Genomic DNA, 26,713 nt, shown 5'->3' on the forward strand with positions numbered 1-26,713 from the left:
GAAAGAAGTTAAACGTGAACGTACTCTCTCGAATTTGATACTTGCTGGAAATTTTACACGAGCAACATGGAATTCCATGGAATTGAGAAGCTGCGTGGTGCCGAAAATTGGAACACTTGGAAATTCACAGTGAGAAATCTGCTGCGAGGAACTGAAGATGCGTATGAGGTATGCATCGGTGAGATTGAAAAACCGAAATCGCTGGAAGCTACCGCTAGTGCAGAACAGCGAGTGATGTATCAAACTAACCTAAAAATCTGGGATAAGGCGGATCGTGCAGCGAGCCAGATTATTGTCAAGACTCTGGAAACCAAGGTAACGACATTGTTGGTTATGTGTGAGTGTGCAAGAGATATGTGGCTCAAGCTACATGCAGTTTTCGAACAGCAGACGAAGCAAGCTGCTCACACGGTTCAGTCAGAATTTTTCGGTTTTAATAAGAATCAATCCGATGATATGGTATCGCATATTGCAAAATTTGAAAATTTGGTTTTACGTATGCAGCAGTTGAATGTGAGGCCAGATGAATCATCTGTGATGGTTAAACTATTAGATTCTTTGCCAGATGATTATGAGAGTCTCCGACAGGCCTGGTGGGCAAGACCAGAGGAACAACAGACGCTTACAAATTTGATAGAAATACTGACATCCGATGACAAACGACGACAACAACGAATGGATAAGCAGGAAGAGATGGTCGCTCTGGTAGCCAAGGTTCAAGGGAAAAATGAATGTGACAAGATGCAGCGCGACGGAAAGAAACGTCAGTCGAAGAAACCTGTTGAATCTACAGTTGTAAAAGGTAAAAATAAATTTACACAGTATAAATGCCATAACTGTGGTGGAATAGGCCACTTTCGTAAGAACTGTCCAAGCAAGAAGCAGAAACAGAAGGATGACGACGAGGCATTTGTATGTGAAATATTGAATACTGAACTTGACGATAGCTGGATTGTTGATTCTGGTGCGACGGATCATATAACACACCGTGGTGAGTGGTTTTCGACTTTTGAATATTTTAAAACTGCTGAAATTATTCACATTGGTAACAAGTCAACAATGGATGCACTTGGCAAAGGAACTATCAAGTTTGAAGCTCTGGTTAGTGGAAAATGGTTATCTTGTCGTATGGAAAATGTTTTGTATGTACCAGATGCTCGTAGAAATCTGTTTTCAGTGACGTCAGCACTTGATAGAGGTATGGCATTCAAGTCATCTAAGAATGGATGTGAATTTACAAAAAATGGCATTGTTAAAGCGCAAGGCGTTCGAGTTGGTCAGCTGTTTAAAATGGAAATTCGTATCAAGCCACCAAAAACATCATGTGTCAAGGAAGTAAATTTATCGTCGAGGGATTCATTGCGCATTTGGCATGAACGATTAGGCCATCAGAACATGTATCATGTGAAGAAGATTTTAAGGAAGCATGACATTGAATTTAAGGATGATGGTCAGTTTTGTGGAGCCTGCGTCGAGGGGAAGCAGCATCGTAACACTTTTAAGGAACGTCAACAACGAGCAAACGAACCAGGAGAGATCATTCATGCAGATCTCTGTGGTCCGATGGAATGTACATCTCTGGGAGGAGCAAAATATTTTGTATGCTTTACATGCGACTATTCTAGATTACGCATAGTTTATTTCCTTAAAGAGAAATCAGAAACTGCTGGTAAAATTGCAGAAGTATTACAAATTATCAAAACTAATTTTGGACGTCCCATGAAAACTCTGCTATGTGATGGCGGTACAGAATTTAAAAACAGTAAAGTACAAGAACTTCTGTCATCAAATGGTGTAACTCTTGTTGTTTCTAATCCGCATACACCTCAGCAAAATGGCTGTGCTGAGCGTACGAATAGAACAGTAGTGGATATTGCTCGAACAATGCTCCTGGCGAAGAACTTACCTAAACATTTATGGGCGGAAGCAGTAAATTCAGCCGTTTATATTCTTAATCGAACTGGACCTAGTAGACTCGATGGAAAAACGCCATATGAATTGTTTACCGGAAAAAGCGTGCATCTCAACAAATTTCACACTTTTGGTACAGGATGTTTTGTGCATGTGCCAAAGGTTCAACGTAAGAAATGGGATGCAAAAGGACAACACGGTATACTTGTTGGTTACTCAGATAACATTGATGGTTTCCGCATATGGCTAAAGTCTAGGAGCAAGATTATTCGGAGCAGAGATGTAGTGTTTGAGCCAGAAACAACGGAGGACTTATTAGCTTTATTTCCTGTTGATACAAACATTGAGCCGGAGGCTAACGATCAGAAGAAATGTATTGAAGACGTTAACATTGACTCATCCGACTCATCGAGTAATTCATCAAATGATTCAGCGGAGGATTCAGCGTTGGATCCGAAGGAAAATTTAATACCGGAAACTCCAAAACGAGATCTGCGAGATAGGAATAAGTTGAATCCACCAAAACGATTGATTGAAATCATGCTGGCTGAAATGGACGAACCTCGGAATTACACTGAAGCGACTAAATCAGAAGAATGTCATCACTGGAAAGCAGCGATGGAAGATGAATTAGCATCGTTGGAGGAAAATTCGGCTTGGTCTTTGGTCGAGTTACCAACTGGTTGCAGATCTATTTCAAATCGCTGGGTTTATCGCATTAAACGTGACGCTGAAGGAAAAGTCAGCCGTTATAAAGCTCGATTAGTTGCTCGAGGTTTTAGTCAGCGCGAAGGAATTGACTATAATGATACATTCAGCCCTGTTGCTAGATTTGATACAATTCGAGCAATATTAAGTATTGCTGCGAATGAGCAACTTGAAATTGCACAGTTTGATGTTAAAACTGCCTTTCTAAATGGCATAGTTAAAGAAGATATCTTTATGGATCAACCACAAGGCTACGAGGATGGCACCAATCGTGTCTGTAAACTCCATAAAAGTTTGTATGGTTTGAAACAGTCTCCTAGATGCTTCAAAAATGTGTCAACTAACTTTGGATTGCAGGAAAGCTCAGCAGATCCATGTCTATTTTATCGGATAATCGGTAATGAGAAGTTAATAGTCGTATTATATGTTGACGACGGTCTTGTTGTTGCTACAAAACAAACAGATATTCAAAAGTTTTTAATCAGACTTAAAAGTGAATTTAAAATAACCGTTGAAACAGTCGGTTGTTTTTTGAATGTGCTCATCAATCGTTTTGAAGATGGTTCGATTTCTATTTCCCAAAAGACCTATGCAGAAAGTATTCTGCGAAGATTTAATATGGAAGAAGCTCGTTTTGTATCAACTCCAATGGAAAAATGTCATCAAGCAGAGGAAGTTATTGACACGAAGATCACGAGTGCTCCCTATCGTGAAGCAGTGGGGTGCTTGATGTATTTAGCCATCTGTACACGACCGGATATCACTTACGCAGTGAATTACGTCTCACAGTTTTTGGAAAAACCAGAAGAAAGACATTGGACAATGGTCAAGCGGATCATGAGGTATATCAAAGGTTCGCTAACGTTAGGCGTCTACTATGATGCACATGCCAAGGGTGGCAAATTAAAAATCTACAGCGATGCAGACTATGCGAGTGATTCAAATACTCGACGTTCAGTCAGTGGAATAGCTTGTAACTACAGTGGTGGAGTCATTCTCTGGGCAAGCCGACGTCAACAGAGCGTTTCCTTATCAACGACTGAAGCCGAGTATGTTGCCGCTTCAGAAGCGGCTAAGGATGCTGTATGGTTAAATCAACTATACAAGGAAATATCTCCTTTAGAGACTGCTCCAGTACTCTACGTGGATAATGTTAGCGCCATCAAGCTAACAAAGAATCCTAGTTTCCACAAGCGCAGCAAGCACATAGATGTGCGCTTTCACTATGTACGCGAACGAGTACAAGAAGGACAACTGAAGATTGAATATGTTCCAAGCAAAGAGCAAGCAGCGGACATCCTGACGAAGGTCATTCCGCGTATACAGTTTGAAAGACTACGTAAAATGTTGGGAATGACTAATATTGATCGTTAAATTGTTTTCTTTAGTTCTTTTGATTTTGAACATTTAGGGGAAGTGTTGTAATAAATAGTTTAAAATCAGTTCTTATATGTATTATGTCTATGGTCGAGTCACTCTTGATTTCTCATATTGGTATCACTGTTCCCTCTCTATAATACCTTTTTACTTCGAGTCTTTCTCTCTTTCATTCGTTCGGTCATCACACACATATCTCTGTACTAAAACCACATTGTTGTTCTTTAATAAATCGTCTTCTATCAAGCATATTGATGTACCACAATTTTCCACACAAATCAATATAACTTTTTAAGTAAAAGTTAATTTCTTCCTCGTTTCCACGAATTCCGTTACATGCTGTATCAACATGAAAACAAAGAAGAAATTTAACTTTTGAGTAGAAATGTAAGGTAAATGCTGACGCATGCGCAGAGGACGCTTAGAAAAAGAGAGGTGGCCCCTCGCATCATGCTATTTCTATCACGTTTTCCGCTTACGGATGTTATATGGCAGTGCCCATTCCAGTTAGAGTATAGTTCAATGATCGACATCAATAATCTATTGGCCCAGCTCTCTGATCATCTAATGTGATCTGATGGCTTCGCTCGTGCCGCTCGTACACCCACGGAATTTGATTCTGTCCATGGGGAAATTTTCCAAACTAAGAAGTCGCTATCTTTCTACATACGAGTACTTACAGTTTATGATTAATGTAACGACCAATAAGCTCTAGTCGTTACATTAATCATAAACTGCGAGTACGTAGAAATTGGTGATTTCTCAGTTTAGAAAATTTCCCCCCATGGACAGAATCAAATTCCATAGGTGTACACCCAAAGGACTTTGATTCTGTCCATGGGGAAATTTTCCAAACTAAGAAGTCACCACTTTCTACATATTTGCAGTTCATGATTCATGAAATGACTAGAGCTTATTGGTCGTTACGTTAATCATGAACTTTAAGTATGTAGAGAGATAGCGACTTTTCAGTTTGGAAAATTTCCCCATGGACAGAATCAAAGTCCTTGGGTGTACATACGTATATATACCTTTTAACGTATTCAATTTGATTTGCTGATTCGACTCGATAATCTGTATTTTTTCATTCACTTTTTTAACTACAAAAGAAGAGATAAACTGCAACGAATGCAGTTAAAAAGAACAGACTATTGATCACAATCATGCAGAGTCGGCCGGCTAGAGAGTCAGGCTGAAGTCCCATGAATTGCTATTTTTCGCGTAACGCGTATCGCGTAACCAATCAACTTTATAAAAAGGCTCAACAAAAAACGCAAAACGCTTCTGATTGGCTACGCATTACGCGTTACGCGGAAAATATCAGTCCATGGGGTCAATCATGTAATTTCACGTGGAACTTTTCACCTTTCACTTTTCACTTTTCACGTTTCACTTTTCACTTTTCATTTTTCATTTTTCACTCATAGAGAGTTCACGTGAATCTTTTCACGCACAGCGAATATGTATGAATAATGCGCAGAAGTTTAGTTTACGTTCCGAAATTCACCATTAGAGGCTCTGTCATTGCAACTATCAAGCGATCGTGAAAAAGGTTTCTACCTGCTTTTACAGTATAACTTTTACTGTAAAAATTTTATTATATAAAAAAAATTATAAAAAAAATATTCATAAATAAATAGCAATATTTCTTAGTTATATTGCATAAACTTAATTTACAAATATAATATATATTACATTTATTTTTAATGATCCATATATTGTAACAACTATTTTATTATGTAGTAATCTAATACTCAAAATTACATTGTAATTTAATTCAAGCATTGTTTTTCAAAATTAATTTTAATTAGTTTTTTATGTGTGCAAATTTTAAAGTAAATTAATTTCATTAGTCATTAAATTTAACTTTGTTTAATTAAAAAATATTGAATAATTTAGAATACGGACCTTGATCAAAACTGAATTCACGGCTCACACATGTATTTTCCAAATTTATAAGTTATAAACACTTACATGATTAATTAATATTCTATTTCACAAGGCGCACCTTTCTTGTATCATTATGTATCAAAACGCGTTTAAAGTATTATCTAAATTTGCATTTGATGAAACCTCATTCTATATAATTATCAAAATATCAATTTGTCAAATATAAATATCAAACCTAATTACATCACAAAAGCATTATTTTTATTTATGTATGTATTACTTTATCCTATCAACGCAATGCAATACCAAAAAGGTTAACCTCTTCAATAATACCTCTTCAAACTGTTACCACACTGTTACCACACTTTCATTCTTATTTCAAAATACATACAATTTATTAATTCCCTAAATTTTCACCTTTTCGCCATCACGGCTGATGGCGAAAAAGTTCACGTAAAAAAGTTTATATTTCCGCTCATGAGTGAGTTACATGATTCCGTGGAATCGTACATGATCGTGCAGTTCACGTGAAACTTTTCACTTTTCACGTTTCCGCCCTAGGGGAAATGTTACATGGGCTGTGTTCCGATATAACTGCCAGTACTGGCAGTGATGAAAAATCCGTTCCGTTATTGGTACGCAGCGCACTGCGACAGCATCTAGTAACATCAATGACGTGAATGGTAGCCATATTGCCACTGTGACTGCTGCAGCTTCCAAGGTGAGGTAGCTACAGTGCAATATGGCTACTATGCTGTTCCGAAATACGATGCTATAGCAGTGCTGGCAGTAATGCAGTAATATTGGAACAGTTGTGACAGTGTACTGTCATGACGTCACATTTACTGCACTGCCAGTAAAAACGGAACACAGCCATGATAGACCCCATTGATTTAGCCTCAGGGTGATTTTACATGAAGCGCAGAAACGCAGAAACGCGGAAGACAAAAATAACTAGACTTACTAATAGCGTTTTCGTTTGGGATGCACTAGAGTCCTATATAAAGAGAGAAGCGACATTGATGTCCGAAGCTCTGATTGGTAATCTGATTGATATTTGATTGGCTAAGCGAGCAGCCATATTGTGAACACAGCTGTTGCAGAATGATACGAATGGTGTTTGATGACGTTAGAGCGGTCCCAAAATGGCGGTTGAGGACTCAATTGGATACTGAAGGTTGTGGTGGGGGTTTGATGTCGCTTCTCTCTTTATATAGGACTCTAGGATGCACTAGCTGTACTCAGTGTCAGGCGCGTGTTTGATTGGCAGTACCAATGCGCACTTGGCTAGTGTCACGTGTTCGTTTGAACGCACGACACTCGCATAGTGCGCACTCAGTGCACACTAATAGCGTTTTTCATTGGGAAAACTAGTGCGCACTGAGTGTGCACTCGCCGCTGGCAATTGGTTTCGGTTTGCGCGATGACGGTGCCAACGGAAACACCCAATTACCTGCAGCAAGTGCACATTCAGTGCGCACTAGTTTTCCCAATGAAAAACGCTATAAGTGGCACGAGATATTTTGACCGTGCCAGTTTAGTGTCTGGCACTGGATGTCTGCAAGCATCAGTGCATTATTGTAAGCAATAACGAACAAAGTTTCAAATTTGAAAGAATGAGCAATCCGGATTTGGATCTTTTTAATATTTTGGAAACATTTTTGGAATCTTCTTCTAGTTCAAGCGAGGAAGAAGAAATAATTGCAATCTTCCGAACTAGAAGAATGATTCCAAAAACTGTAAGTTATGTAGTGAAAAAATGTGTGAAAAAATGGATAATGACACCGTAAGTGTTATATCTTTCATACAAGTACATCAATTTTATACCTTTTTTAAAATATAATTAATTAGTTGATGTAATATAATAGCATTTTTTTAATGATTATATACTATTTAATTACATATAGTAAAAATCATTACTTTCTGAACACGAGATTACTTTTTCGAGGTTACTTTTTTCTTTTTCGCGTGATCTATTATAATTAACTCAAGTGACACTTGCACTGAAAATTTGGGCGTGTTTTTTTGCATTTGCACTATTCAGTGCAACTCATGGAACTTGTCCAGTGTTGGCGTAAACTGAGTGCGCACTGGTGCGCACTAACTTTTTTCCAATCGAAAACGCTATAAGATTCCTGCATTTCCGCGCGTTCTGTTCTATCTGTTTTGGATGCCTTGTATTATATGAAGCATATTTCGAGCGGAAAAGCGGAACGGAGAATTATAAATTATTAATTTTTAACGGTGTTAATTAATTTAAATGATTGTATTCAATAAATAAGCTGAAAAGGTAAGTATATTATTAACAATTGTAATAAATTAAGTAAATATTATTTTAAGAAACGAATACAAATGTCTAGTTTTCACCATTCCGTTCCGCTTTTCCGCGCAAATCGTGCTCCATGTAATACAATGAGGAAAAATTTGCGGAACAAACACTAAAATCCGTTGTCAATGCGGCTCCAACGGCTGTAATATTTTATCCGGAGCCGATTGAAGATTAAAGTATATTTCTACATACTCCAATTATTTTAATGTTTTAATAGTGTATATAATATTATATGGATCCAACATCATTTTGATGATTATTATGAAGTATCTGCAAGCAAGGGATGAACCAATAATTAAGATATGCAGAGATAACTAAGAAAAAAGTTATTCCAATGTTTTATTTGTACTTGCGTTACAAAAAATTGCAATAAACCAGAAAGAACCGTAGTATATGGGTACGGCCTATTTTTACTGAGAGAAGAAAACTTCTGCAAGGTGATAGCGACAATTTACCTGTGGAAATGCGATTAAAACCGCAGTAGCCACATTTCGTTGCCTGTGAACAAAAATACAATTATTTTATTAATTCAGACATTGAGTACCAATCGTTAATGGATATAATTTTAAACATTTGTGCTGTTCAACTCTATTATAATATTTATTATGTTTACTAAAGTTGATCAATTTGGAAGTCAAAAACGTATGTCAAATGTATAATGTAAATTGTTTATGTAAATTGACGTGTATTTGTATAATTAATATCAGCACAATTTTTTTTTACAAAAATTTACGTAGTTAATCCGTATACAAAATCTAAAAGATTTTAGTTTAGGTTTTACGTGTTAATTATATCTATGTCGAAAGAAGTGAGAAATTACAAAGATTTTTCTATCAAAATAATAGCACTATTATGTTTATTGAGTATTAATAATTATTTAAATTATATTTACAAGGCCGTCCATTACAAACTCGAATTATTTTACACGTGCACATCGACACATACCAGTGTGATTCCATTGAATTCCGCTTTTCCGCTCAAACACGCGGAAAGAAACGACGGAACGCGGAAACGCGGAATCTAGTTATTTCCGCGTTTCCACGCTCCATGTAAAATCACCCTCAGAAAATCAAATGTGCTGTAATACGCGCTTTATTTCTACAATAAGCTATTGTTGGTATCATAAGTCATAAGCCATAAAAATTGATCAATTACAGTCGAATATTCTCTTCACATTTGACTGTGATTGGTCAAATTTTATGGCTTATGACTTATGATACCAACTAATAGCTTATTGTAGAAAGCCTATTAAAGCCCGTATCAGACTATTGAAAATTGAAAATTGAAGATTGAAGATTAATGATTGAGCTTTGGCCAATCAAAATAAAAGGAGTTAAAATTTCCTTTTGATTGGTCAAATTTCAATCTTTAATCTTCAATCTCAATCTTCAATTCGTAGTCTGATATGGACTTAAAATGTACCAGTACCACACTTGAAAAAATAATTTATTTGCCCAATGTGTTGGCACTATTGATGGATGACACGGCCAAACTTAAGATTGAGCTGTGTTTTGCAGTGTCGCTCTGTGTTTCTCTGTGTCATAGTTGGAAAGCACCAATAATATTGTTCGTTTTGTCTCTCAAGGTGCGAATTCATGCGATAAATCGCTGGCGACTTTTTTTTTCTACCTCGATTTTCCCATTCTACACATACTTGTGCCGAATCCGTTGGAATCCGTCGACAAATCGTCAGAAGTTCAACTTGGTTGAACTTCAGCGACAAGTCGACACAATCGTGAGCAGTATGGAATCTTCAAATACTAGTTTAGGAACGGATACGTGAAAAAAGCTATGATCCTGACGGTCTTTTAAGTATGGAGCTACCCAATACTGCTTTTTTTTGTAATGCCGTTTCTCTTGTGTTTTTTGCAATTCCAACATTATAGCATGTTGTACCCTGTACAACTACGATAATTATACGCATAGCAACAGGAAATCAAGATTCCTATTGCTATGCATACGCGTAGCGGACTCGAATTCCGCATACGCTAGAAATATCGAAAAGACGCTGATGGTCTGTCGGGCTTCCGGCCCGCAACACCATCGCGCTGCGCCAGCTAATGCTGAGTCGCTTTCCGGTATTCGGATTTCGGCTAAGCGTGGGAGCTGCATGCCGCAAGGAACACGATTGGCCGAACCAAACGACGAATTTCCGTATAAATATCGCGACAAAATCGGAAAGCGACGGAAGAGTTTGACAAACAGCTGTCCGGTGTGTTACTCGCCGTGCGTGACTTACACGTCGAGTTTGTAACACAATCCGGAGATAACAGCCGACCTATATATACCGGGCCGTGCGGGAGAACAAGAAAACGAGCGACATACATAATCATACTACAAGTGTAACGAAGGCAATACTGAAGAAAATACATTATTTTAACGTTGGAACGAGCTAGTGTTTTATCTTCAACCACCGAGCGGCCCTTCCTACGAGTCCTAACTCCTAAGGCGCCCAAAAGATCCCGATATACCTACCGACGTCCCTGGAGCCATCACCGGGGCACAACAAGCAGTTGTAATCACTATTCGTCGCTTTTTAATTGCTCTTGCTACTGCTGTTCCCAAAATATTTGCGCATTCAGCAGAATACACCTTATTTGAACGTATTGTCCCTGCCTGCACCGGACGTAACAGAGACGTGCTGTTTTGATCACAAAGTCGCAGAAAATATGATACGTCTTGTGCACGTCGCTGCGACGTAACTAAATAATTTGAATGTTTTAATTAATTAGCTGTTTGTTGAATTTTCTTTTGTATTATGACTTATATTTTAAAGATAAATAACATTTCACTTTTTAAAAATGATGTTTTTTAATGTAATTAAATTTAATACGTAATTGTGAAAACGTTACGTAGAGTAATGTACAGTTGGAAAATACTATCGCGGTATCCGGCTATCCGGTAAAAATCACTATCCGATGCATCTCTCATAATAATTTCCTTAACCATGCAATTAAAGTCACAAATACTTTTTTCTCTGCGTATAGTAGTACACGAAACCGTCACTAGATGGGCGTTTTCTCGTAAGAAAGAAAACACTTAAATGGTATAAAAGGCGGAGCATTATAAGATTTTTCAACGATGTTCTTTGTCGATATTCTACTCTACGATTAGAGTAGAATAATTTTTCTGATGAATTCCCTTGAAAATGAAATCAAGTGGAAGATGTTTTAATTTACTATGTAATTAAAACTAACCTTTTTAAACTTCCAATATTTGGAACCATATAAACATAATAGATGTAACTATACATAAAAAGTAGAATATTATAATTCAGAATTACTATAATTTATAGATCGCACCAAAAACCACTATAAATTACAGTTGAATTATGGTAATTGCAATCATTTTCTTCTTTCAGTGTAAAACTATTATACATTTTATCTAGCAAGTATTTTACGTACATAATGCAGTAAAAACCAATCTTAATTTTTCAAAATTGGTCGATAATTTTCAGGTCACAATTAATGCATAAGTCACAAAATACACGTCATTACAACGTCGCTGTCACCAGAAATGGGGATGTTAGTTACGTCTCAGCGACGTCTCAATTACGTTTCGAACACCAGTTGAGACATCGCTGAGACGTAACATGCGACGAGTTAGCACGTCACAGCGACGTGCTTGTTACGTTTGGTGCAGGCAGGGGTCACTTTCATTTTTCTTCACTCTTCAATTTCTATTAAAAATAATACTTATTTTATTTTATACTTTTTTAATACTTTTTTTATATTTATTGTATTTTTAGTCGCTAGCGATTTGTCGCCACATGAATATGTACTAGGAGAAAAGCGACAGATACTTGACGCTGGCGTTACTTTTCCCCCACTTCTTCCAAGTCGCCAGCGATTTATCGCTGCATGAATTCGCAGCTTCAGGAGTCGCTGCTCGGAGTCGCTCCGAATGAACCCAGCGACTTGATAGTGGCCTAGTTTACACCAAGTACTTGATACACGAACTAACTAGTAATTTTTTATTAAATTATCGTAATTTCGGCAATAAATTTAAAGAATACTATATTAAGCTGGTACAATATGAATCGAGATAATTATTAGGAGTATAAATAAGTTTCCGCCGTTTCACAAAAAATGGCGCCACTAGTATGTTATGGTTGAAATTGTCTGTTGTAAAACGTTATATCGTAAGGTTGGACATCTGGCAACAACATAACCTTAAAATATTAGCGATTTTATATCAGCATCATATATCTTTTTTCGTGCGAAAATGTCGAGTTTTGAGCCGAATAAGTGTCATTTGCGGGAGCTTTTGATTTACTTCTTTAATTTGAAGAAATCTGCAGCCGAGGCGCATCGATTGCTTGTAGAAGCATATGGTGAGGCTGCCTTAAGTGAGAGAAGTTGCCGTGAGTATTTTCACAAGTTTAAGAACGGTGAATTTGACGACGAAGACAAAGAACGTAGCGGAAGGCCGAAAGTGTACGAAGACGCGGAATTGGAAACATTATTAGATGAAGATTTGTACCAAACGCAAGAAGCACTTGCACTTACATTAGGAGTGACTCAGCCAGCAATTTCACATCGCTTAAAATCATTGGGAATGATTCAAAAACAAGAAAACTGGGTTCCATATGAACTGAAGCCGAGAAACGTTGAACGCCAATTTTTCACATGTGAAATGCTTGCTAGGCATAAACGAAAGGGTTTTTTGCATCGTATAGTCACTGGTGATGAAAAATGGATCCACTACAATAACCCAAAAAAGAAAAAATCATGGGGACTACCTGGCCATGCTTCAACATAGACAGCCAAGCCGAACATTCATGGAAAAAAGTTCATGTTGTGTATTTGGTGGGATCAGTTTGGTGTCGTGTATTATGAGTTGCTCAAACCGAATGAAACCATTACTGGGGCTCTCTACCGAACACAATTGATGAGATTGAGCCGAGTACTCAAGGAAAAACGTGCACACTACTACTTCAGACACGACAAAGTTATTCTTCTGCATGATAATGCTCGTCCACATGTTGCGGCGCCGGTCAAAACCTATCTAGAAACACTAAATTGGGAAGTTTTACTCCACCCGCCGTATTCACCAGACATTGCTCCTTCTGATTACTACCTGTTTTGATCGATGGCGCATGGCCTGTCTGAGCAACACTTCATATTATATAAAGATACAAAAAATTGGGTCGATTTGTGGATAGCTTCAAAAGATGAAGCATTCTTCCGACGCGGTATCTGTATGCTGCCAGAAAGATGGGAAAAAGTAGTGGCTAGCGATGGACAATACTTCGAATAAAACATTAGGTTCCGTTCTTTTATAACAAATGCCCAATTTTTGATAAAAACGACGGAAACTTATTTATACTTCTAATAAATATATGTATCATGTATACACGCATTGTCGGAAGTAAGATAATTTAATAAAAAGTTACGAGTTAGTACGCGTATCAAGTGCTCGGTGTAAACCAGGCCAGTGACTTTGTTTACACCGAATACTTGATACGCGTAATATTTAGTAACTTTCTATTCAATTATCTTAATTTCGGTAATAAATTTAATGAATAGTATATTAAGCTGGTACAGTGCGTTGCATTGATGCCTGGGGTACCGATTTTAAGGACCACGTTTCTTTCTTACAAGCAAACCTACCCAACTGTTACACTCCGATTTTGATGAGCTTTAAATATGTTGTAGTCTAGGTCAAAATAAGAGACACGTATTTTTTTATAAGGGCCCATACGCACTTTTAGGGGATGAAACACCTCTTTGAAGAAAAAGACTTTTTTTTTCGAAACGTATATCGTCGAAACTATAAGAGATAGAAAAAAATGTTCTAATTAAAAGTTAAATGGCATGAAAAGTACTATACAACAGTGATAAAAAAAATTTTTTTTTTAATTTTTTTTATACTTTTCCTCATCACCTACCAATTTTTTTCAAAATTTTTATTTTTTTTTATAAGCGGAATAAAGTTTATTTTATTACGAATCCAACGATGTATAACAAAGTTATATTCCGACATTCCAATTTGCCAAAAATAATTAAAAACTTCTCTATACTCATGGTACGCGCACCCGTCCGTGTGCTACGGAAGTGTCCCTTTCAATTTTGACGAGTTTTTAATATGTTGTTTTCTATTTATTATATTTCTATATTAATTAGTTGATTTCTGAAAAATGTGTCTTTGGGCTACAACTTTATCATACATGTTTAAATTTGTTGTTAAATAGGCTATAAGTTATAAAACAAAAAATCTTTAGAAAAATTTTAGGATATTTTATAATTAGTGTATATGAAAAATTCAGAAAATTTTGATGAAATGTTATAAAGTTTCAAAGTTAAAAGTATTTTTTTTTAATTATAGGATTACTAATTAATGATTTAATGATTTAATTTTTAACTTTAACTAATTATTTTTAAATTCATTATACAAATTATAATTTTGTAATTTAATATAAAAGTTTTTTAAAATTAATTTTTAATTTAACTCAAGTTAATTTACTCTTAACGTAACTTTTAACTAGTTAGTTCTTTGTTTATATAACTTTTAACGCTAACTAAATTAATTTTATATACATATAAACCATTAACTTTAACTTAATTTAATTTAAAAAATGTATTAACTTACCCAACCCTGCACTTTTCACACGCTTTATTTACGTTCTGATGCCCCAATTTACACTCCCGCTTGCTTTACGCTATCATTTTCGCCACGGCAATAAACGTTTATATATTTCAAAACACGCGGTTGTTTATTGTATAACCTGAATGGAACCCGACTTGTACTGTCGTTTCGCGGTGGAGCATTACAGGGAAACTCTGAGTGGACCTGAATGGTTCTCAACAGCTCTAACGGCAGGTAATAAAACAGAACCAAGTTTTCACCCCAATTGCCCTCTATATCACTTCCGTCTAAAAGAACACTATCAAGTCGCTGGGTTCGTTCAGAGCGACTCCGAGCAGCTCCCGAGAGACAAAACGAACAATACAATAATAAATCACGCGAAAAAGAAAAAAGTAACTTTGAAAAAGTAATCTCGTGTTCAGTAAGTAATGATTTTTACTATATGTAATTAAATAGTATATAATCATTAAAACAATGCTATTATATTACATCAAGTAATTAATTATATTTTAAAAAAGGTATAAAATCAATGTATTTGTATAAAAGATATAACACTTACAGTGTCATTATCCATTTTTTTCACACATGCTACATAATTTACAGTTTTTGGAATCATTCTTCTAGCTCGGAAGATTGCAATTATTTCTTCTTCCTCGCTTGAACTAAAAAAAGATTCCAAAAATGTCTCCAAAATATTAAAAAGATCCAAATCCGGATTGCTCATTTTTTCAAATTTGAAACTTCGTTCGTTATTGCTTACAATAATGCACTGATGCTTGCATGCATTTAGTGCATTGAACTGGCACGGTCAAAATATCTCGTGCCACTTAGTGCGCATTATGCGAGTGTCGTGCGTTCAAACGAACACGTGATACTAGCCAAGTGCGCATTGGCACTGCCAATTGAACACGCGCCTGACACTGAGCCAGTTGTAACCGGTTGGCAATCTGATTAACAATAAAATTTATACTTACTCGTTCTTTCACGGTTGCCATGTATTTTTACCTGCTAATTACCAAGGATGATTCTCGACTTTTGCCATCTCTTTTTCTTCTTCTGTCTCCTGGACGCTGATTGGCCGGCTTTCCTCTTTTGTCACTCGTCGTAACTGTTATCACTCGTGGTTGTCTTGATTCCGTTGATCGTTATAAGTCGTTTATTCTTTGATTATGCACATATGTCCATTTCAAGCAATTGCAAATTTTACGGACTGTTACTCGTATAAGAAATGCGTTAGGGTTTGTGCGCAAGTGACTTTAACACAGCTCACTTACAAAATCATTATTTATTTGAGAATCACATAAATCACGAATTAAAAATAAAATAAAATAAAAAAATTAAATAACTTTTCTTCTGATCGTGATGAATTATAAAACGTTCTCCTTAATTCCATAACCATATAATCTTACGCTACTGAGTTCTGCGAGATTATTCTCCAAATGATGCAACATTGCATCATACTTTTTGATGTCCGGTGACATCAATCTTCGCCTCTTTGCGGTACACCCAAGGACTTTGATTCTGTCCATGGGGAAATTTTTCAAACTGAAAAGTCGCTATCTTTCTACATACTTACAGTTTATGATTAACGTAACAACCAATAAGCTCTAGTTTTTTCATTAATCATGAACTGCGAGTATGTAGAAAGTGGTGACTTCTCAGTTTGGAAAATTTCCCCATGGACAGAATCAAAGTCCTTGGGTGTACTTCACCGACTAACTCACTTTTGTTCCTTCCATCTCCTTTCCCTATTTGCGCATGCGCCCTTTTTCTTTTTATGACGCCATTTTGTTTTGCGCGGAAATGGTTTCGTATTACTAAGATGCGCGAACATTACGTCGCTCGTTTCGTTGCCTTATGCGGCTTATTTTAATTATAGTTAACACATAATGAAGTAAGACAAAATATATCTTTATAAAAAAAAAAAATTAATAATAGAAAATAATAATACTGACAAAAATTTAAAGGATATATATAAAAAAAACATCAAAATAAGTTAAAGCTACGACTAACATGAGTCAAAAAACAGTAAAAAAGATAAAACTAAAATTGACTATAAAGATAAGATTGTTGATATCCGTCTTACGGTTAAGATTACAGTTCAATTTTTGTCTTGTGGCTTACAATTGACGACTTTTGGTCTACCTAACTTAATCTTGGTTGGTGCTGGTGTTGGGTGGCGCGTTCGGTGGCTCCGGGAAGTCCCTCTTGCTCTCCGGGATGTTTTTCTCATTGGGGCCCATGTCCGTTGGTTTTCTGCTTGGCACTTTATTTTCTTTGTCCCAGTTGATTCTGTCCAATCTCTGTTGTTGAACCAGGGGCTATGATGTTCCGGCAGAGTCAAGTCTCTCCAGCGCCACCCTGACTTTCGGTTGCACAGTGCATCCCAATCAAAAACGCTATAAGTGTACACCCAAGGACTTTGATTCTGTCCATGGGGAAAGTTTTCAAACTGAGAAGTCGCTATCTTTCTACATACTTACAATTCATGATTAACGTAACGACCAATAAGCTCTAGTCGTTTCATTAATCATGAACTGCAAGTATGTAGAAAGTGGTGACTTCTCAGTTTGGAAAATTTTCCCATGGACAGAATCAAAGTCCTTGAGTGTACACCTATGGAATTTGATTCTGTTTATGGGGAAATTTTCTAAACTGAGAAGTCACCACTTTCTACATACTCGCAGTTTATGATTAATGTAACGACTAGAGCTTATTGGTCGTTACGTTAATCATGAACTGTAAGTATACAGAAAAATAGCAATTTCTTAGTTTGGAAAATTTCCCCATGGACAGAATCAAATTCCATGAGTGTACCCATGGAGTAGGAGAATAGGAGGCCAAACTCGATAGCGCGCGCGAAGCAAAAGTGTTCCAGATTTATGTACTTTATTGGGAGAAAGTACGCTAAACGGAATAACTTCTTACCGATGGTCGCCATCTTTAAAAGCCTCTTACACATGCAAAATGTGATGAATTCACGATCACGCATACATCGCATACACGAGATCATGTACGAGATGCCAGTTGTTACTCCGATTTTAAAAGAAAATGTTGGAAAATATCATTTTTATTGCAACATTTTTAACAACAAAGTAATATTAATTGAAAACTAATCGTAAATTGTGTACATCGTGTTACAAGCTGAGTTCAATAATCGGAAATGGAAAATAGAAGTTGCGTCAAACAAGCGACAGAGAGATTATATTATTAAAAAGTACATAATAATTATGAAATAGTATATTTGATTAGTAATTAATACAAAAACTTACATTTTAGGGATATAATGGAAAGAAATTTCACGGAAATATATCATGCATCAGATGAAATTAAATTTAAATATTTGCAACAGAACTTGAATTTAGTGGAGCTGTCTTCTTCGAATTGGGGATTTTTGACTGGAAACGACAAATTCTTTGGTTTTACAAAAGTTGAAAGTGATTTTAGCATAAGAAAAAGAATTGCTGTCTTTCCAAATTTACATATTAATATTTATATCGATGATGAGATTATGCCCTTTTCAAGATATATTAAAGTATTGAGTATTAATAATTTAAATGAAATTTTGAAAACATTAGATACTGTTTAATTTATACTCTTTTTAACTGTATATATATTTATGGTATATATATTTATACTCCTTGTAATTGTATATACATTTTAAGGATGAAATAAATGTGCATCCAAGGAAATTAAGGAAATTAAAGATTTTACATCGATAGTTAAATTTGACAAGTGAAATGGAACCGACCGAGTCATTAAAGAAAACCAATAATCAATTTTGATTTTTGAAAACTATTTGTTTATTTACTCTGATATCAAATAGTTTAATATAAGGTCTGAGATTTATATTTCAATTTGTATCGAAGTAACTTTAAGTCTTTATAATTACTTAATGCTGTACGATGTAAGTTTATTTGATATATCTTTATTTGATATTCAATCTTTTTTAAATGATTGTACACCCAAGGACTTTGATTCTGTCAATGGGAAAATTTTCCAAACTGAGAAGTCACCACTTTCTACATACTCGCAGTTCATGATTAATGAAATGACTAGAGCTTATTGGTCGTTACGTTAATCATGAATTGTAAGTATGTAGAAAGTTAGCGACTTCTCAGTTTGGAAAATTTCTCCATGGACAGAATCAAAGTCCTTGGGTGTACATTTTCATTATAAGAGAATATAAACTTAGTGGTTCATTAAATATCCGTTTCTATGTTCATTTTTATTTATCACCATCATATACATTAACAGATGCATAAATTAACATAAACTTATGTAACAACATAAACTTGAGTAACAACTTATACTTAAAAAACATAAAACATTTAGAAATTACGTTTTTTGTTTTTTATAATTTTTATTTGTTTGTTTAATAATTTCATTTCCTGCTTGATTTTTTCTTTTTCTTGAAGTTTTCAGTTTTACTTCGGTACACCCATGGAATTTGATTCTGTCCATGGGGAAATTTTTTAAACTGAGACGTCACCACTTTCTACATACGAGTACTCGCAGTTTATGATTAAAGTAACGACTAGAGCTTATTGGTCGTTACGTTAATCATAAACTGTAAATATGTAGAAAGATAGCGACTTCTTAGTTTGGAAAATTTCCCCATGGACAGAATCAAATTCCATGGGTGTACATGCTGTATTTTGTTCGGAAAAGACTACAGACTCTACATTGCGAGTATCGCTTACTTTACTGAGCTTAGAACGTTTTCTCCGTTCTCTGGTTTGCTCTTGTTCAGCATTGTTGTTTTCATTTGATTTTTTACAAAGAAAGCACATTCTGGTTGTTAAAAAAGATCGTATAATTTTCTGAGTAACTTCATTTTTATGCTTTGCACAACCAACTGCAGGCAGAGGCGATAGTTTTTGTATTGTATTTGTTATGTTAAATAGGGTGCTAGCATTAATTTCTCCATTTTGCGTTGCTTTAATTGTACCATGCTCTAAAATGGAAATTAAATTGACCAGTGCATTTGATGGATGTTTCAAACTTCCCTTGTTTCTCAATTGAATTAACTGGTGGGTATCGGGTATTTTTTCGTTTGGCCCTAACATTAACGTTTCTTTACAATCTTTGCAGACAGTAGATCTTTTATGTTTCACAAATGTTGTGAATTGTTGACCTTTCCTAGCAACATATTCAGCTATATAACATAAGACATAATCGGACGTACTATACATATGATCATGATCTTCAAATTTGGGGGCAATATTAACAAGAATATCAACATCTGTCCCTCTATCTACAATTGTATCGATTTGATTCAGCTACTGTTCTTGCCGTTCATTGGAGTTGTTTATGTCCTTGATACTTAAAAGTACATCCATCAGTTCTCCACCAGAAATATTACAACCTCTCGCAGGTTTCACTAGTGAGTACTTAGAGACTAGTTTATACATCTGTACAAACAATTAAGAGTCCGGGTGCTCATTTGATCCACAGCAATGGCGCATCATACCAAAAAATTGCTGAAATAAAAAACGTACAATTATTTGGAAATTATTCTGTGCACATTTCAAATTTAAGTTACGTAATGTACGTACTTCCAAATTGTCTTGGTTAAGTCTTGCAGTCATTAAGTACTTAAATTTGTGCTTTTTAATAAGAAACGTGGAAAGTTCTAAGGCGGCTTGCAAAGTTATTTTTAAACCATAACATGTCGAATCCGTTATAAACTCAATTAACTAATTTTTTTCTTTGGCTTCCTTTTCCCATTCACACAGATAATTCAAGAAGTCCTGTATATCCTATTTAAGTAGAGAAAGATCTTAGTATAGTAATTCTTATGACCGTACATTACCGTTAAAAAAAACCTAAGATCACTTGTCAAAAACATATAGGTATGCTAATTTCAAATTCTCATAGCTCAGTACCAAATTATCGAACATAAAAAAAAGGGAGGGTCCCAGATGCGCACAGACCCGATCGGACACCACCAATCACGTAATCTAATTTAACCCAACCAACGGAAATACTCTAGGCATCGGTCGCTATAAATGGTGGTGTCCAATTGGGTTTGTGCGCATCTGGGACCCTCCCAAAAAAACAATACCAACAAATTAGTAATAAGATTATGTGAATACAAGTTCAAGCATATTTTTTGTTAATTTTTTTGTCGTTTTCCGTTTTATGGCATATTTTTTACAGATGATCTTAGACTTTTGAACAGTGTTGCATTGATATTAGATCTTGTTTCGTATACATTCCACATTTGATTGCCCGGTTTCAACGAATTCATGGGTGTTCGGCTGTTCATTGCTGTAATCAGTGCTTTAACTCAAGTACAAAATTTGATAGATCCATCATAGTCTGCAAGATCTGCGTGATCATTTCGCAACAATGTCGTACCATCAGCGACTCCAAAGAACTGAAAAAAGCAAGTTAATACTGCAGAAGCTTATACTTTCTCAACTACCACAAAAAAATTTGACATGAGTTCAATAAAAATTCCTACAAAAAATTTTTTATGAGTTTTTTACGAATTCGTTTTGAATTCAAAATCGTTGAATTATTTTTGTGCTATTTGAGACGTACATGTATATTTAAAATAAAAAACACGTACTTGAAATGCTAACGCGTCATTCATTTTTTGGTAGTAAGCTGGTTTTACGTGATGTTCCGTTAATTTATAATTAACTCTTAAATTGAACGCTTTCAGATTTTCTATACAAAGCAGAGCATACCAATGTTTTAACGACACCATCCCATCTGGCGTCTGTAAGAAATGAAAAAGCACTAATCAAAACTTGATTGATACTTTACGTTCGTGTAAAATTTAAAAAATGTTTTCTGCTGCTGACCCAAATATCGTCATATCGATTGTGCTTGGAAAAGAAATTTCGAAAACATTTTATCAAATGTGGGAAATCGGATAAAAAATAGAGGCGTCGTTCAGGATCAACAACGTGCTGAACACTGATTTCCTCTGCTGTCACACCGAATTTATCCCACATACGAGGTGTGATCAAAAAGTTAGGTGACTTTTCATTTTTATAAAAAAATATTCATTTATTCATCCAAATTATGTTATCCCCTTCAAAATAATCCCCCTCTGATACAATGCATTTGTGCCAGCGCTTTTTCCAGTTGTTAAAACATTTCTGAAATGCACTTTTAGGTATTGCCTTGAGCTCCTCCAGCGATGCAGCCTTAATCTCCTCAATCGTCGCAAATCTTCGTCCTTTCATAGGCCTTTTCAATTTTGGGAAGAGGAAAAAGTCGCAGGAGGCCAAGTCTGGTGAATACGGTGGCTGAGGCATAATGATAGTATTGTTTTTGGCCAAAAAAGTACTCACTAGTAACGACGTGTGCGCAGGTGCATTATCATGGTGCAGAATCCATGAATTTTCTTTCCACACTTCCGGACGTTTTTTTCTTATTGATTCACGCAAACGCCGCATAACCTCAAGGTAATACTCCTTATTTACCGTACGACCTTGTGGTAGGAATTCTTGATGCACAACGCCATGGTAATCAAAGAAAGAACTGTGAGCAAAACCTTCACATTCGAACGAACTTGGCGTGCCTTTTTCGGTCTTGGCTCTCCTGGGCTCTTCCACTGGGATGACTGGGCTTTGGCTTCGACGACATAACCATATACCCATGTTTCGTCACCAGTTATAACCCTTTTGAGCAGATCAGGATCATCATTGACGTCGTTCAACATGTCTTGGGCGATGTTCATGCGACGCTGCTTCTGATCAAAATTAAGCAGTTTTGGAACAAATTTCGCTGACCCACGTGTCATACCCAAAACATCCGTTAAAATTGATTGGCATGAGCCAAACGATATGTTAAGATTATCAGCTATTTCTCTAATCGTGATTCGACGATTTTTCAACACAATTTCTTTCACTTCCTGAACATTTTTGTCGGTTTTTGACGTGCTGGGGCGTCCAGAGCGAGGTTCATCGTTAACATTTTCTCGGCCCTCTTGGAATAACTTATACCATTTATAAATTATTTTTTTTTTGCTCAAAGTTGATTCACCGTACGCCACTGTCAACATTTCAAGAGTTTTTGAACACTTAATACCATTTTTTACACAAAAATTAATACAAACTCTCTGCTCCATTATTTTCAACAGCAAAAAATTGCCGAGCACGCAAACACGAGTCTAACCTTTATGCCTCTCACATAAAAACAACACATGCTATATAGTCAAAACTGTGAACAGATGATCGTGACGAGTGTATCAACACAAAAAAAAATTTTGAAATTAGAGTGTACAGAGCGCGCGAAATTCAAAAAGTCACCTTACTTTTTGATCACACCTCGTAGAGCGATTCCAGGATGCTCCATCTGATGCCACAGCATCGACCTTGAATCCAGCTTTCTCAAGGAGAATGATACATTCCATGACGAGTTGAAATGCAAAGTGCAAAACTGTTCCAGATGCGCTTCCTGAACTGAGAAAGCACCCTACTGCCTGCACCCACTTGCCTTTAAAAGGTTGGAACATAAAGACCAGTGCATGATCTTCTTTTTTTCCAACTTTTTGTTTTGGAGTGTATTTCCCCAAATTTGTGAAGCCTTCAACTTCTAAGTTTTTACGATTAAATGTTAATATTTTAGATACTTTCATTTCATTCAACAGTAAAACACCTGAAACAAATAAGAATTTATGAATGGGCTTTTGAATTTTTCATTCTTTCAAAACTATCGAGAATAAAACGCATAAATTTCACTCTTAAAACAGTAAAAAATTCATTCGATCTTCATAAAAGAGTAGCTCAATTTTCACTTCAAATAATTAAGAGAGTAAAAAAAAAGAACAAAGTAGTAAAAAAAAAGAAAAGATTGCAAAGAAAAAACAGTTACAAAGAAAAATTTATACAGTATTCAATATTATCGACAAAAAATATTTATACATGTACATGCTATATTTTTGAGAGAAATAAACTTACCACGCACATCAGATGGTTCCATTTTTGCACTTTTTTCTTTTAAAAGTTTAAAAGTTTTCTCCTCAAATCCATAACAACCTTTAATGGCTTCAATGTACCGACTTAAAGTATCTCTGCATGGCAAGGCAAGTATATTGTGACTTCGAAGATGCTCATAAGTCTTTTTACTTTTTATTCGTAGCAACAAACATTCGTATACCCATTGAGTAGTATATCGCATGCCTTTACTACTTTTAACTTTTGATGTTGTAAAACATGCTTGCACGGACAGTTGTTGAGTTGTGGAAAGCTTCTTTTATTGCTTGCATATTTGCTTGCGCGCATTTGATCTTCATGCTTTGACTTTCCTTTTTCAACAGCAAAAACTACATTTCCATTAAAATCTCAGTGTTAATACATGCGAATTAAGTGATTAATATATTAGCAATAGATATTTTGAACTGCTTATAAAACCTTTTTTTTAAGCCTGAAATGTTTATTCGAGATCTTTTTGTAATTTACATTTACAGTTTGGGTCTTTGTCATAAACTTTTCCATTTTTATTGGTGTTTTCGATTTTCTCAAAATAGAATTTTTGCGGTACTTTGCACATGGTCTACATCTTTTTCTTTGCACACCACATATTGTGCTTTCTCTTTGGACATATCCAAGACATAATTGTCTGTTGCAAAGTATATGGTATATAATTGAAAATTTCGAAAGCAGATTTTAATGTGTATGCATATTAAATAGTATTTTTACTTTTTTCATAAATAAATAAACAATTAAATAGTAAATTTTCCACATACTATGTTTCAGTATTCACTTCTTTACACGGATAAACATTTGACACTCTTCGAAGAAGATTCTGTACGTTGTCCACATTATCCATTTTTCCATCTAATTCAATAATTTCTTTTTCTCCAATGAATACCTGCAATTGTTATTAATGTTTCAAATGTTATACAAAGTGACGTTTGATATTTGAAATCTTGCAATATATCTATACTCACACGAGCTATCATATTTTTGTGAAGAACAATACGTCGTACACAGGAAGACAAGTTATCTGTCCAGCAGATCCATACAATCAAGTCTTCCTTGATTACAGGGCACCACTATTCTGATGGAAGACTTAGACTTTTGAGAGATTCTTTCATTATAGCCCATGTTTCCACTTCGCCAAAACCTTCATTTATTTGATGTACATTATTTGAAGCATTCTCATGTGACTGTGATGTAGAATTAATTACAGTTTGCAATTGTGTCTGTCATTTTTTCTTATATTCAGGATTTATGTGACACACACTGATGGTTTTTTTTAATGCAAAAATTGATGGCACAGCATCTTCCTTCAACTTTGGTACCTTTCGGGGCACTGTCACAGTCGACCCATCCATCATTTCGAATACATCTTGTCTAATGATATCACTGTCTATAAAATACATATTCGACTTTTCTTTGTGAGCATGTTAATGCCTTTTGTGGCTACCTCACTGGCACTCCAGTTATTGAACATGATATCCTATGCAAATGCAACATTCACATTACATGTAATTTTAACAGACTTTTATCATGATTGTTGATAAATTGCATTTTCACAAATTATTATTCCATGTTACTTACAGTAAAAGCTGTAAAAAGACTTTTTTTGCCAAAGTACCACTTTTTCCACCTTTTGTGGTATATCCTCGAATCCAACACGCCATTTCTACGTTTGATTTAGAAATAAGTAAATATTTAAATATTCGGGTAAAAACACTGAACTCTACAAAAATACATGAAAAGTCAGGTTAGGCTAACTATTACAAATGGCGCTCATCTGTAAGAAGTTATTCTTTTCAGCGACCATCCTCCCAATAGGGAACATAAAACGAAAACGTAATTGGAGTGATGAGTTCGGCCTCCTATTCTCCTACTCCATGGGTGTACCCATGATGTAAGAAACAAGAGGCTTGTTTTCTATTCCTGCACTAGACTGCACTGGAACGTTCCTTCTTGCTTTCGCTAACTTTGAAACATCTATCTATTTCATTTTAAGTGTACACTTATTTAGAGAGTTCAGGAACAGAAAACAAACGGAAGGTGAAACAACGCGCATCGTCGGCGGCTCGATGCGTGGTAAGAGGCGTGGCTCGATGTGGTGAGCCAATGAAATTTGGGTCCAAATATATCCGCGCAATTTGAATACGAAACAATCATATGTAGTCACATGTACTTAAAATGTAAATGTTGTTAAAAAAAATAAATGTAAAAATACTTGAAATTTATTATCTTTAACACAAATTACTGTTTCAATAAACACTGCTGTTATAAACATAAAATACAACAATTTAGCCAAACACATAAGCTCATTCTTATAATTTTCCAAATTTTTTCTAATTTAAGTTTAAAAAATTTGAAATAACAATTATCACAATTTTCATTAATGTACACCCAAGGACTTTGATTCTGTCCATGGGGAAATTTTCCAAACTGAGAAGTCGCTATCTTTCTACATACTTACAGTTCATGATTAACGTACCGACCAATAAGCTCTAGTAGTTTCATTAATCATAAACTGCGAGTATATAGAAAGTGGTGACCTCTCAGTTTGGAAAATTTCCCTATGGACAGAATCAAAGTCCTTGGGTGTACAAAATCTCGGGAGGGTCCCAGAGGCGCACAGACCCTATCGGACACCACCAATCACGTAATCTAATCTAACCCAACCAACGGAAATACTCTAAGCATCGGCCGCTATAATTGGTGGTCCAATTGGGTCTGTGCGCATCTGGGACCCTCCCAAAGTCTCAACTTTACCTTTATGTTCTTCCTTTTTTAAGTAGCTTTGAATTTCTCCGATTCACCGATTATTTCCGATTCACGTATAAATACAAGTATAAATACGCCCCAGTACCGGAGCCGTAGCCATATTGAATCTCAAAATTTGGACCGACTTCTGATTGGTCTAGAGTATGGTACACTGCGCATCTGGTTACTTGTTTCACCTTTCTTCTTACATCATGGG

The 26,713-nt window shown here is 35.6% G+C and overlaps 2 protein-coding genes across 5 annotated transcripts; both read right to left on the reverse strand.

Moving 5' to 3' along the window:
* Positions 1–19,182: 19,182 nt before the first annotated feature.
* LOC120358080 lies at positions 19,183–21,860 on the reverse strand. Of its 2 annotated transcripts, XR_005575052.1 has the most exons (5): positions 21,619–21,860; positions 21,381–21,533; positions 21,021–21,185; positions 20,362–20,565; positions 19,183–20,286 (listed from the first exon to the last, which is right to left on the reverse strand). XR_005575052.1 is itself a non-coding variant. In XM_039450795.1 (3 exons), the coding sequence occupies exons 1-3, from the start codon at positions 21,769–21,771 to the stop codon at positions 21,096–21,098; spliced, it is 396 nt and encodes a 131-aa protein (XP_039306729.1). In that variant the 5' UTR covers positions 21,772–21,860; the 3' UTR covers positions 20,777–21,095. The 2 variants fall into 2 exon arrangements, 1 of the variants encoding a protein (XP_039306729.1); XM_039450795.1 differs by lacking the exons at positions 19,183–20,286; positions 20,362–20,565 and having other exon boundaries at positions 20,777–21,185.
* A 1,157-nt stretch (positions 21,861–23,017) lies between these two features.
* On the reverse strand, positions 23,018–25,709 carry LOC113005133. 3 transcript variants are annotated; one of them, XM_039450797.1, is made up of 5 exons: positions 25,330–25,709; positions 24,717–25,228; positions 24,513–24,637; positions 23,725–24,385; positions 23,018–23,422 (listed from the first exon to the last, which is right to left on the reverse strand). In XM_039450797.1, the coding sequence occupies exons 4-5, from the start codon at positions 23,942–23,944 to the stop codon at positions 23,070–23,072; spliced, it is 573 nt and encodes a 190-aa protein (XP_039306731.1). In that variant the 5' UTR covers positions 23,945–24,385; positions 24,513–24,637; positions 24,717–25,228; positions 25,330–25,709; the 3' UTR covers positions 23,018–23,069. The 3 variants fall into 3 exon arrangements, with proteins under 3 accessions (XP_039306731.1, XP_039306732.1, XP_039306730.1); XM_039450798.1 differs by having other exon boundaries at positions 23,725–24,089; positions 24,178–24,637; XM_039450796.1 differs by having other exon boundaries at positions 23,725–24,637.
* Between the last annotated feature and the right edge of the window lie 1,004 nt (positions 25,710–26,713).

This window comes from Solenopsis invicta, chromosome 6 (assembly GCF_016802725.1).
Source record: "Solenopsis invicta isolate M01_SB chromosome 6, UNIL_Sinv_3.0, whole genome shotgun sequence".
NCBI lineage: Eukaryota > Metazoa > Arthropoda > Insecta > Hymenoptera > Formicidae > Solenopsis > Solenopsis invicta.